Here is a 10,949-nt window from a genome sequence, read left to right as displayed (position 1 = left end):
TTTTAAAACTTTTTCGAGGGTCATAATCTTGGGAAAACTTCAATTTAACATGAAAAAATATTAAAAGAAAGTATTACATATTGTTATTTTACCAAAATGCTTAAGTTGTAAATCATAAAAATTACATCCAGTTTCAAGTTGAAAAAAAATTGTTTATGTTGAGCTATTTTTATACTATTTCAAACAATAGCTTTGGCAAAGGTGCATATCTCGGGTGAGTTTTCAAAAAGCCGTAAGTGCCATCGTGACCTCAGACACTAATTTTCATTTTTCTCCGAATGGAGCATTTCCATTCGAGCAGTCTTTGCTTTTTTCTACAATGTATTTCTTATGGAGCGAACTGTCAAAAACTGCTCGATTGCGGGTGCTCCATTTAGAGTAGGTACTTGCAAGACATGTAAATGAACAATCTCAAGCCGAGTCTCAAGCATTTTTGAAGTTGCTTATTCGTAAGTAGGTCGAGTACCGTTGAAAAAAGGGCTTTGTTGTTTGGCTCTTACGTCTTTTTGAAAACTAATCCGAGATATGCATTATTTAGCATGAGGAACAGTATTGCTTAACAATTTAGTAATATTCATTAGTATACTTAGTAAAACAGTGGGGTGGCCGTCTTACCCCCAGCTCCCCTTCCTTTGTTTAACAGTTCTCGTGCTTCGATTGGTACTTATGGTTTGAGATGGCCGTTGTCTAACAAGCTCCAGGTTCTCTAATCTGAATACCCTATCAAAAGTTTTGACCATTCTGAAATGCTCTGCATTGAATAAAATTTAATGAATTTCTGCACCAAATTGAATCAGCATGTGCCGGTTGTTGCTTTCTTAAAGCCAGTGAAGAAATTTTTGATCTAAATCAAATCTTCCTGAACCTTCCAGAACAACTTGTTGAACGAATTTTGTCAAAACATTGATAGTGACGCAAAATTTATGTGTTTGAACCTAGGTTTGAACCAAACATCATGGCATTTAAGTGATAATTCAACACATATCAGAGGCCGGATCTCAGATATGTTGATGAAAATGTCGTCCGGATCCCACGTGCAACCCGTCGTTGGATTGGTAATCAAAAGACTTCTAGAGTTTTTTTTACAAAAAAAAAACATATTAACATATAAAACACAATATGTAGCTTAAAGGATCCTAAAAACAAACTTTAGACCTTTTAGGCTGGTATGCAGATCGGTAGGAAAGAGGTCAAGAAACAGCTTTACGAACAGCAGAGCACAGGAGAGGGAATGATTTCTTGGGGCTTTTCTTTACCCTCTCTGGCTTGCTTTCGCTGCCGCTGCTGCCTAATTAATTTTTTTCTTGACCAGTTCCTTCCGAAGTGCGTATACCGCTTTTCAAAGCGTCCATTACATTGAAGATCTGACAGCCCTACCAAAAGTTGTAAGCACTTTTTAGAGGCCGGATCTCAGATAGTTTGATAAAAACGTAACAAAAAATTACTTACCGTGTTATCAAATCTGTAAGGGGGGCTGTTTCGTGGATTTCCGGAGAGGTTTCGAAAGACTTTTTTTAAACTTACACTTCGTAACAATTGCTTTGAGATTTTACTCTATTTTACTATTTCCAACACCGATATTTCACAATATTACAAAAAAAATTAAAATTGTACACTCAACCCCCGGTGGTTGGTCACTTTTTCGTTTGACACCTTTTTAGTTTGTACCTCGTTGGTTGGTCAAAGTCAAACTAAAAAGTGACGAACTGTCCCTTTTTACACGGCACGTTTGATGGTGTGTGTGAACTCCGTGTAAAAGGGGTGTCAAACTAAAAAGTGACCCCGTTCGTTTGACAACAGTTCGTGTCAAACCATCGGGGTTTGAATGTATTCGTTTTTATTTGTTTGTTTTCAAGTTTTGGTACATAGGTAAATACCCACTCAAATGTAACCGCGCAGTTATATCGCCGCTTGGGAAACTAATGAAAACGGTTTATTTTTTTTAATTTCGTTTCTCCTTACATATCAAAACAATTCTTGAATTTCTCAATACAGGCGATTGAAAATTATTATTTTTTAAAAATAATTAATCTGTAAATAAAATTAAAATTGTAAACAAAACAGATAAAATCCGCATTCTGAATACCGTCCTTGCCGCCAAAAAGTGTGTCCACCAATCTACTACCTCCCCAAAACAGCGTCGCGACGTCGCCGGGCCCATGCAGCAAAGCCTCTCCAGCTGTCAAACACGCCAACCAATCAGCGTCGACCACATCTGGGAGGTTGTCAAAACTGCTCGAACGCAAGAACAACACGTCAGTTTGCGTTTGCATTGCAGCTTCAGAAGTAAATTTTGGTGCAGAACACTCTAACAACCCGAACTCGGAACGACGGCCCGGACAGGTCTCCGGAGTATGTCGGTGTAGAATCGGTTCTATCTTAGTGAAGCGAAGAAGAAAACGGTGCTGTGTTGCTTGACGTGAAGAAAGCAAACCACGACGGGTGGAAAATCTCGCGAAAATGCTGCTGAATTTGTACGAAATGTCGCAGCTCAGCGACAGCCGCAAATTAACCACGGTCCTGCTGTTTCTATTATTAGACCTGTGTTTCAAACGTAAGTCCCGCTGCAGGAAGAAAACTAAAATCTAAGTCTATACTAGTGTGAAGGATTAACCATTGATTTAGTAGTTGGGCGAAAAATCATTCCTTCATCAAAACGAAACAGGTTTCGTAATTTTAATTGAAATTTCCTCAATCATCTCAGAGAGATAAGCGCGTCCAAAAATCACACAGACCATCGTCAGTTTACCACAAGGCAAGGTTATTCTCGTCCAACAACATCCAAACTCTGACGTGTCCCTCTTGGTCGGTCGGCCGAATAGCGGGTCAGGTCTCTGTTTTGTTATCTCTCACTTTCGTGGACGATGTTGGCGAAAGATTGATGCATTTGGAATGATTTTTTGCAATATATATCTATAAAAATGATGAATGATCTGTTATAAAACTAAACAAAATCGTCTAAAATTTAAAAAAATGTGACCATTCGTCGCGTGTTTTTGCGTTGCTTACAAGTGTCCTTACAAAGTGTGTACAAAGTAAACTTACGCGCGTGGGTTGAAACATCAATGAAACTAAAATGATGTGTTTCTTGAGAAAATTATTATACAGAGGAACTTCTTTTTACGCGGTGCGTTACGTTTTCCTAATTTGTCGATTTTTCTGGAACGACGCAACCTTTTAGCAAACTTTTAGAAGCAATTTGTTGGTTTTGTTCATCTACTAAACGCTTTTTGAAGCTTTCAAAAATATTGCATTGTTTTAGAGAAATTACCAAAATAAAAAGCGTAATGCAACGCGTAAAAAGAGGTTTCTCTGTACCAGATATAATTGGTAAAAGTGTTTTTTTTTTTACAGTTGAAAAGCTTATATTATTAACCATGGAGAAAAAATTTGCAAGAAATTAATTTATATTTTGAGACGGTGCTTTTTAAAACAAAATAAATCGAAAAACATCAACTAACATTTGAATTCTACTTTACTTGCCTGCGTTGTTTTTTTTTTTGAAACTTTTTCTATATGAGAAGCCATTTTGCATCAGTATTTTTTTTTCATACGAAATTCCATACAATTTTGTGGGTTGGTCATACTCATACAAAATCACCTGTAAAAATTAAATTAGTTTTAATTTTTTCAAAAAATATAGGTACACAAAAAATGTTTTCCAATTTTTTATTTTTATTTTTCACAAAAAAATTAATACACAAAGTACGCAATCCCCCCCCCCCCCCCTCCGGTAACACACTTTTTCTATACCTTTAACATGGGTTGTCACAAACTTCAGACCCCTCCCTCCCCCTATTCATGGACGTAATTTTTTAACAAACCCTAGTTTTGATCAACTTTTGTTCTACGAAAAACTCTACTTCTTTCGTTATATGTTTTTCTTGTTTCATTTTAAAACAAAAAACACATCTAAAGTTGAGCCCAGAAAAAAAATACATTTTTAAACCACTGGCAAAGTCACGTTAAACAAGTCTTACTTCCAACCCTAAAATTTTCTGAAATTTGAAGAGTTCTACTTTTCTATGCATTTAAAAGATGAGCAATTTTCTCAGATTTCGGTCATTCGATTTTTTTTTGTATTTTTTAATCCGGCTAAAACTTTTTTGGTGCCTTCGGTATGCCCAAAGAAGCCATTTTGCATTATTAGTTTGTCCATATATATTTCCATACAAATTTGGCAGTTGTCCATACAAAAATGATGCATGGAAATTAAAAATCTGTATCTTTTGAAGGATTTTTTTGATCGATTTGGTGTCTTGGGCAAAGTTGTAGGTATGGATATGGACTACACTGAAAAAAATGATACACGGTAAAAAACTTTTCAGAAATTTCCAGGTTGTGCAAAAAATCTTTGACCGAGTTATGAATTTTTGAATCAATACTGATTTAGAAAAAAAAATTTCAATCAAAACGTACTTCAGTGAAATTTTCATAAAGTGCACCGTTTTCAAGTTAAGCAATTTTTAGGCAACTTTTTTGAAAATAATCGCAGTTTTCCATTTTTTAAACTAGTGCACATGTTTACCCATCTTGTAAAAACATATTTTTGAAAAGCTGAGAAAATTCTCTATATTTTGCTTTTTTGAACTTTGTTGATCCGACCGCCAATGTGGGAAAGGGAAGTAATTTGTGATTGTAGACGGTATTGTTTTGATTCGCAGTATGTTGAGTCAACTGCTGTGGATGTACCTGAAACATCGCACAACGGGGTTTCTCTTCTCTTCATTCTCAGCTACCACCTATCTTCTGTTTATTTTGTTTCACTGATTTTCTAACGCGGCTTCTGTTTACTATCCTCCATTTGATTTCGATTTTACTCATTTGATTCTCTTATTTCTCAACGCTTTTCCACTCTATTTTACCAATTGATGCTGCTGTAAAAAAACTGTCTGCTTTCCCTTAATTTGGCAGCGATGTCAATTTTGTTTATCATATGCCTTTTCTTTATTTATCTATTTGAATAATTTCTCATCTTCCCTGTAAATTGCCCTCAATACAATCTAAGCTTGTTTGTTACCTCTATTTATTAACTATTGTTAATTTCTATATCTACTTCATAAATTACTATCTTTCTTTTACTATTGATTCTTTACATAGTATATTTCCTTCACTGTCCATTGTTTTGAAACTTCACCTTTTTCTTAAGCAAGTGAGGTTCGAGCCCTTACTCAATTTATGGAATGATTAAAGGATTAACACAAATATTACTATTGTACTTTTGAAAAACTTTTCTAAAATGCTTAGGACCAAAATATTGTAACACAGCACCGCGACAAAAGAAATAGCAACAGATAAACACGACTCAACAATAGGGAAGATTTCAGCAGAAAACAATACACAGTAAAATAACAATTAGTTTTTGAATTCATACTGAAAATAAACAGTTTTTGCTTCAATAAAAGTTGATAGGCACACTATAAATGGTTAGGCGCGCTTATACTTGCATCAAACCCTACGTAATGTACCACCCCCGGCCGAGTTAAAATGCGTAACCGGAAAAGAAGGTGTGCATGCCTGGCACGAACACTCAAAGCGTGTTCTAGCGTGCTGCTCGTACTGACTCAGAGCAAGGGTGAGATGTAGGTGTAAGGGCAGTGCGTGTTCGTCGGGAACCTAGTGCATAAGATCGGTCAAGGCCCGTTCTTACACTGAAAATTGCAAATTTTCCTTAGGCGGTCCATTCTGCCCCCCTGCCCCTATGCCTTGGGCTATATCCCAGATATCTTTTTTTTGCTGATTTTAACGTTTTAACACATTCAATTTCAGAGACAAAAATGATTGAAAAAAAAAATAATTGCGACAATCTTGCTCAAAAACGTGATTTTGTTGGAAAAAGTGGATTAAGTAACGTTTTTTTTTCAAAAATCACAATTAAATTTAAAAAAAAAATTCATCCGGTACCAGATTTGGCACCATCCTAATCTCTAGGGCAAAAAATTCTCCAAAAACATATCAAAACAACTTTGCCGAAGACACCAAATCGATCAGAAAATCCATCCTCAGGATACAGATTTCCGAATATTCACATATATACCTATTTTATATGATCAGGAACCTTGTATGGAAAAACTAATAAACCTTTGGTTTAAGTCAAATTGTATTCTTTTTAAAAAAATTTATTGAATTAACATCAAATTTCTAATTGTGATTCTTCTTTATCCTCACAGGGGCAGAATCGGCCACCTCACAGGCGGATATCGACCGCCACCTGGAGATGGGAAGGGACCTGCTGGCACGGGGACAGCTCTCGGATGCCCTGACACATTACCATGCCGCCGTGGGTAAGTTTCATCACGCTGACGATGTTCAATAATCGAATTCCAACCTTTGCGCAACCATTTCCTTCCACAACAGAGGGTGACCCGAACAACTATCTGACGTACTTCAAGCGCGGAACGGTGTACCTGGCCCTCGGCAAGTCCAAGTTCGCCATCAACGACTTTTCCCGCGTGCTCGAGCTGAAGCCGGACTTTATTGCGGCCCGAGCGCAACGGGGCCAGGTTTACCTCAAGATGGGTGACTTCGACAACGCCGAGGTGGACCTGGTGAACGTGCTGCGGATGGATCCGAACAATCACGACGTGAACTTCCAGTACGCCCGGATCGACCCGGCCCGGGATCAGTGGGCGCTGTGCTTGGACGTGATGCAACGGGGTGACTTTGGCACGGCAATTGCGCTGTTGACTCAGCTGCTGGAGATTTGTCCGTGGTCGGTGGAGATTCGGGAAGCGAGGGCACAATCGTACATTCGGATTGGCGATCGGTTGGCCGCTGTCAATGACTTCCGGTCGGTGAATCGCCTTTCGCACGATAGCACGGATGGTTATTACACGCTGTCGAAGATTCTGTACGACCTGGGAGATTCGGGATCGGCACTGAAGGAGATTCGCGAGTGCTTAAAGCTCGATCCGGAGCACAAAGACTGCTTCCCGTTTTACAAAAAGATCAAGAAGGTCGACAAGGTGCTGCAAGATGCGCAATCATCGCTGGAAGAGCAAAGGTACGCCGACTGTACGCAATACGCCGAAAAGCTCATCAAGCTTGAACCGGACGTTCCGATGATGGTGTACAACGGCAAACAGGTGCTCTGCTCTTGCCTCGTCAAGGACGAACAGTACACGGCAGCCGTCGGACGGTGTCGAGAAGCGTTGGACCTGTACCAGGATCCGGAAGTGATGTGCGACCGGGCAGAAGCCCTAATCGGCGCTGAGATGTACGACGACGCCATCCACCAGTACCGCGAGGCGTTGGAAATCAACGACAGCCTTCAGCGGGCCAAGGATGGCATCGAACGGGCCCAGCGAATGCAGAAGCAAGCCGAACGGAGGGATTACTACAAAATTCTCAACGTGAAGCGATCCGCGACCAAGCAGGAAGTGGTGAAAGCCTACCGGAAAGCCGCCCAAAAGTGGCACCCGGATAACTTCCAGGGCGACGAGAAGAAGATGGCCGAAAAGAAGTTCATCGACATTGCCGCCGCCAAGGAAGTTCTCACCGACCCCGAGAAGAGGCGGCAGTTTGACGCCGGCGAGGATCCGCTCGATCCGGAAGGCGGCCGCAACAACGGCTTCGGCGGCGGCAATCCCTTCCATCACTTCCAGCACGGGTCACCGTTCCAGTTCAAGTTCCACTTCACGTAGATCCTCATCATCTTTACGTTGCTCTCCCCTTTGGGACGGACCGTGCAGTGCCAGCTTTAAATTATTTCCCCTCACTTTTTTTTGCGTCTGAACTTTGGTTCTTTCCTGTTGAATTTAGCAATCAAACCAATTCCTTTTTTTATATAAAAAAAAAAAATAAAAAAATACCTCGGTATAAGTTAGCAATCGATGGAGTGAAATTTGAGACACGCGGGAAACGCAAAAACACCACGCCTTTTGGAGCAAAAATTTCAAATTCGAAAAAAAAAACGAACCGATTGTTTCCTTACTTTCTCGTTTTGCCCCATCATCAGGTTTGAAGAACTGATTAAGTAGGAGTAAAGTAAACTAGTGTAAATAAACGCTTGATCACAATTAATGATTAGTAACAAGAACTGCGTTGCTTCTTTTTTTTCATCATATCCGAATTCAAACCCTTTAAAAAGTTCAGATCAATAAGTTAGGGCTTGTTTGACGTACCGTCAGTGGGGTTGACTATGGGTCAAAAAATGATACACCTCTCGTAATTTCTGAATAACAAAAACAATTTAAATTTAAATAACATAGAAAATCTTTCAACGTAGATTTCTCGGATGAGTTTTCAAAAAGCCGTAAAAGCCATTGGTAAACAAAGCCCTTTTTGCATCGGTATTCGACCTACTTAATAATTAATTAAAGTTTTAATCAAGTTTATTTATTAATAATAATATTAATATTACAGAAATTAGTATGCATTTTCAATGCACTGAAATACGTACCGTAAACTGGGGTCAATCGGGACGCATGGGGCGAATTGGGACAGCAGTTTTAACCATGTTGGAGCACAATATTTTGATTTTTCTGGTTAGTTTCGGTTAGAACAGACTCAGACCAACAAAATGTGTACATCCATTTCCAAATATAAACGCTTTAAGTGCTCTAAAAACTGCTGTCCCTATTCAGACTGAAGTCCCGATTCACCCCAGATTACGGTATATTCTTATAAAATTTTAATATCGACCTATGAAAGATTGACTTAAAATCATAGCTTTTGAAAAGTGTTGAAAGTTTAAACCTTGGTGTGCTGAAAATCAGTACCGTCAACTGGGGCTAATTGGGACACATGGGGCGAATTGGGACAGCAGTTTTAACCATGTTAGAGTACAATATTTTGATTTTTTTTTATTGGTTTCAAAAAGATACTCAAACCAACAAAATGTGTACAACCATTTCCAAATTTTAAACCTTCAACTTTCAAACACTGCTGTCCCTATTCAGACTGTAGTCCCGATTCGCCCCAGATGACGGTAAGACTCTTAGAAATAAAAATCTTCAAGTTTAAAATCACTCCAGTAAATTCAACTCAATATTGAGCATTCATCACGTTATGCATTTTTTCGTGTCATGTACAAGATAATTTTTAGTGTGTTAAACTGTTCGATTTTGCTCGAATTTTTGCTTCAAGCCACACACACAGTGGGTTTGGTTTGAAAAAATCCGAAACGAAAAACAGAATCAAGAATTGCGACCCGATAATGCTCATTCAAGTCGGGAAATGGAGCACCCGCAATCGAGCAGTTTTTGACAGTTCGCTCCATAAGAAATACATTGTATAAAAAAGCAAAAACTGCTCGAATGGAAATGCTCCATTTCCAGAATACAGGAAAAAAAAAAAACCATTTTAAGATGGATCAACTATGGTCTCCTTGGAAAGAGCTGTCAAGTGAAGAAGTTATTTTTTCAATATTGATTTAAAAATCCATTTTAAATCCTTTGCTGTGCTATAATAGGTCATTGTACTCAGAAAAACACATCACATCTTTATCGACTTCAAGGCGGCCTATGATACAGTCGACCGCGAGCAGCTATGGCAGATTATGCACGAGAACGGGTTTCCGCCTAAACTGACTCGACTGATCAAGGCTACCTTGGATGGTGTGATGTGTCACGTGCGTGTTTCGGGGGATTTAGCGGAACCCTTTGGATCACGCCGAGGGCTGCGGCAAGGTGATGGCCTATCCTGTGCGCTGTTTAACATCGTCCTTGAGGGCATTATTCGAAGGGCGGGCATTGACACGAGTGGCACGATCATGAACAGGTCCTACCAGCTGCTTGCTTTTGCCGATGACATCGACATTGTGGCAAGAAACCTGGAGACGGTGAAGGATGTCTACACCCGACTGAAGGTACAAGCAAGGCGTGTAGGACTTGGCATGAATACGACGAAGACGAAGTACATGAGAGGAAGGGGTTCGAAGGACGTTGGCCCCCCATGTCTCACCCCTCTAGCTGTGGATGATGATGAGTTGGAGGAGGTGAGCGAGTTCGTGTACTTGGGATCGCTGGTAACCGCCGACAACGACACCAGCAAAGAGATCCGGACTCGTATTTTTGCCGGGAATCGTGCGTACTTCGGATTACGGAAGACTCTCACATCAGATCGAGTGCAACGCCGCACGAAGCTGACGATGTACAAAACACTGATTAGACCGGTAGTCCTCTATGGCCACGAGACTTGGACGATGCGGCAGGAGGACGAACGTGCCCTTGGAGTTTTCGAACGGAAGGTGCTACGAACGATCTACGGTGGAGTGCAGGTGTCTGACGGAGTGTGGCGAAGACGCATGAACCACGAACTGCACGCGTTTCTTGAAGAACCGACCATCGCCACCCAGGCGAAGATCGGGAGGCTCAGGTGGGCCGGCCATGTCGCCCGAATGGACGAGAGCCAGCCTGTCAGACTGCTTTTTGACCGCGCTGAACCAGCTGGCGGAACAGGCAGAAGAGCAGGGAAACCGCGCGCACGGTGGGGAGATCAAGTGAATGGTGATATCCGGAAGATCTGTAACCTGGGAAATTGGAGAGTAGCAGCGCAAGATCGAGAAAGATGGAAGCGTCTTCTTGCTACAGCACGCGTACCTGGTGCGCTATGCTGATTGGTATGGTATGTACTCAGAAAAATAAGCATTAGCGTTGTGAACCATAAAACCACAAATTTAAGCTTCATTTTAGGACCCAATAGGCAAGAAAACCGTGACGTAGCATTTGAATTTGAATTTGCTTCCGATTGCGCGAAACGTCATAACCCCAGTTTTTGTTCGGATTAGTGCCCGTGTGCTGGTCCGTGCTTCTGGCCGTGTTCGTGTCCCTGGCCGTGTAGTTGCCTGTTTCTGGCCATTCCCGTGGCCGTGTCCTTGCCGTGTTCCTGGCCGTGTTTGTGTCCATGCGAAGCGGAACAACCGGAACAAAATTATAATTTTAAATGCTAAGTCCCGAAACTGACACCTGTCAAAAAAGTTCATTCGGTTGTTTACCTTTGAGGTTAAG

The 10,949-nt window shown here is 40.6% G+C and overlaps 1 protein-coding gene across 1 annotated transcript; it reads left to right on the top strand.

Annotated features, from left to right (window-relative positions):
• The first annotated feature begins 2,284 nt into the window (after positions 1-2,284).
• Positions 2,285-8,032, top strand: LOC120413787 (dnaJ homolog subfamily C member 3). Its single transcript, XM_039574736.2, has 3 exons — positions 2,285-2,554; positions 6,171-6,284; positions 6,358-8,032. The coding sequence occupies exons 1-3, from the start codon at positions 2,461-2,463 to the stop codon at positions 7,641-7,643; spliced, it is 1,494 nt and encodes a 497-aa protein (XP_039430670.1). The 5' UTR covers positions 2,285-2,460; the 3' UTR covers positions 7,644-8,032.
• The last annotated feature ends 2,917 nt before the right edge of the window (positions 8,033-10,949 follow it).

Source organism: Culex pipiens, chromosome 3 (genome assembly GCF_016801865.2).
Source record: "Culex pipiens pallens isolate TS chromosome 3, TS_CPP_V2, whole genome shotgun sequence".
Taxonomy (NCBI): domain Eukaryota; kingdom Metazoa; phylum Arthropoda; class Insecta; order Diptera; family Culicidae; genus Culex; species Culex pipiens.
This window is presented reverse-complemented; position numbering and strand designations above follow the sequence as displayed.

Excerpts from the sequence above, each read along its gene's own strand:
- LOC120413787 (XM_039574736.2), top strand. The coding sequence starts at position 2,461 with ATGCTGCTGAATTTGTACGAAATGTCGCAGCTCAGCGACAGCCGCAAA. Across the intron at positions 2,555-6,170 it reads ATTAGACCTGTGTTTCAAAC|GGGCAGAATCGGCCACCTCA; the intron begins GTAAGTCCCGCT and ends TTATCCTCACAG. Across the intron at positions 6,285-6,357 it reads ACATTACCATGCCGCCGTGG|AGGGTGACCCGAACAACTAT; the intron begins GTAAGTTTCATC and ends CTTCCACAACAG.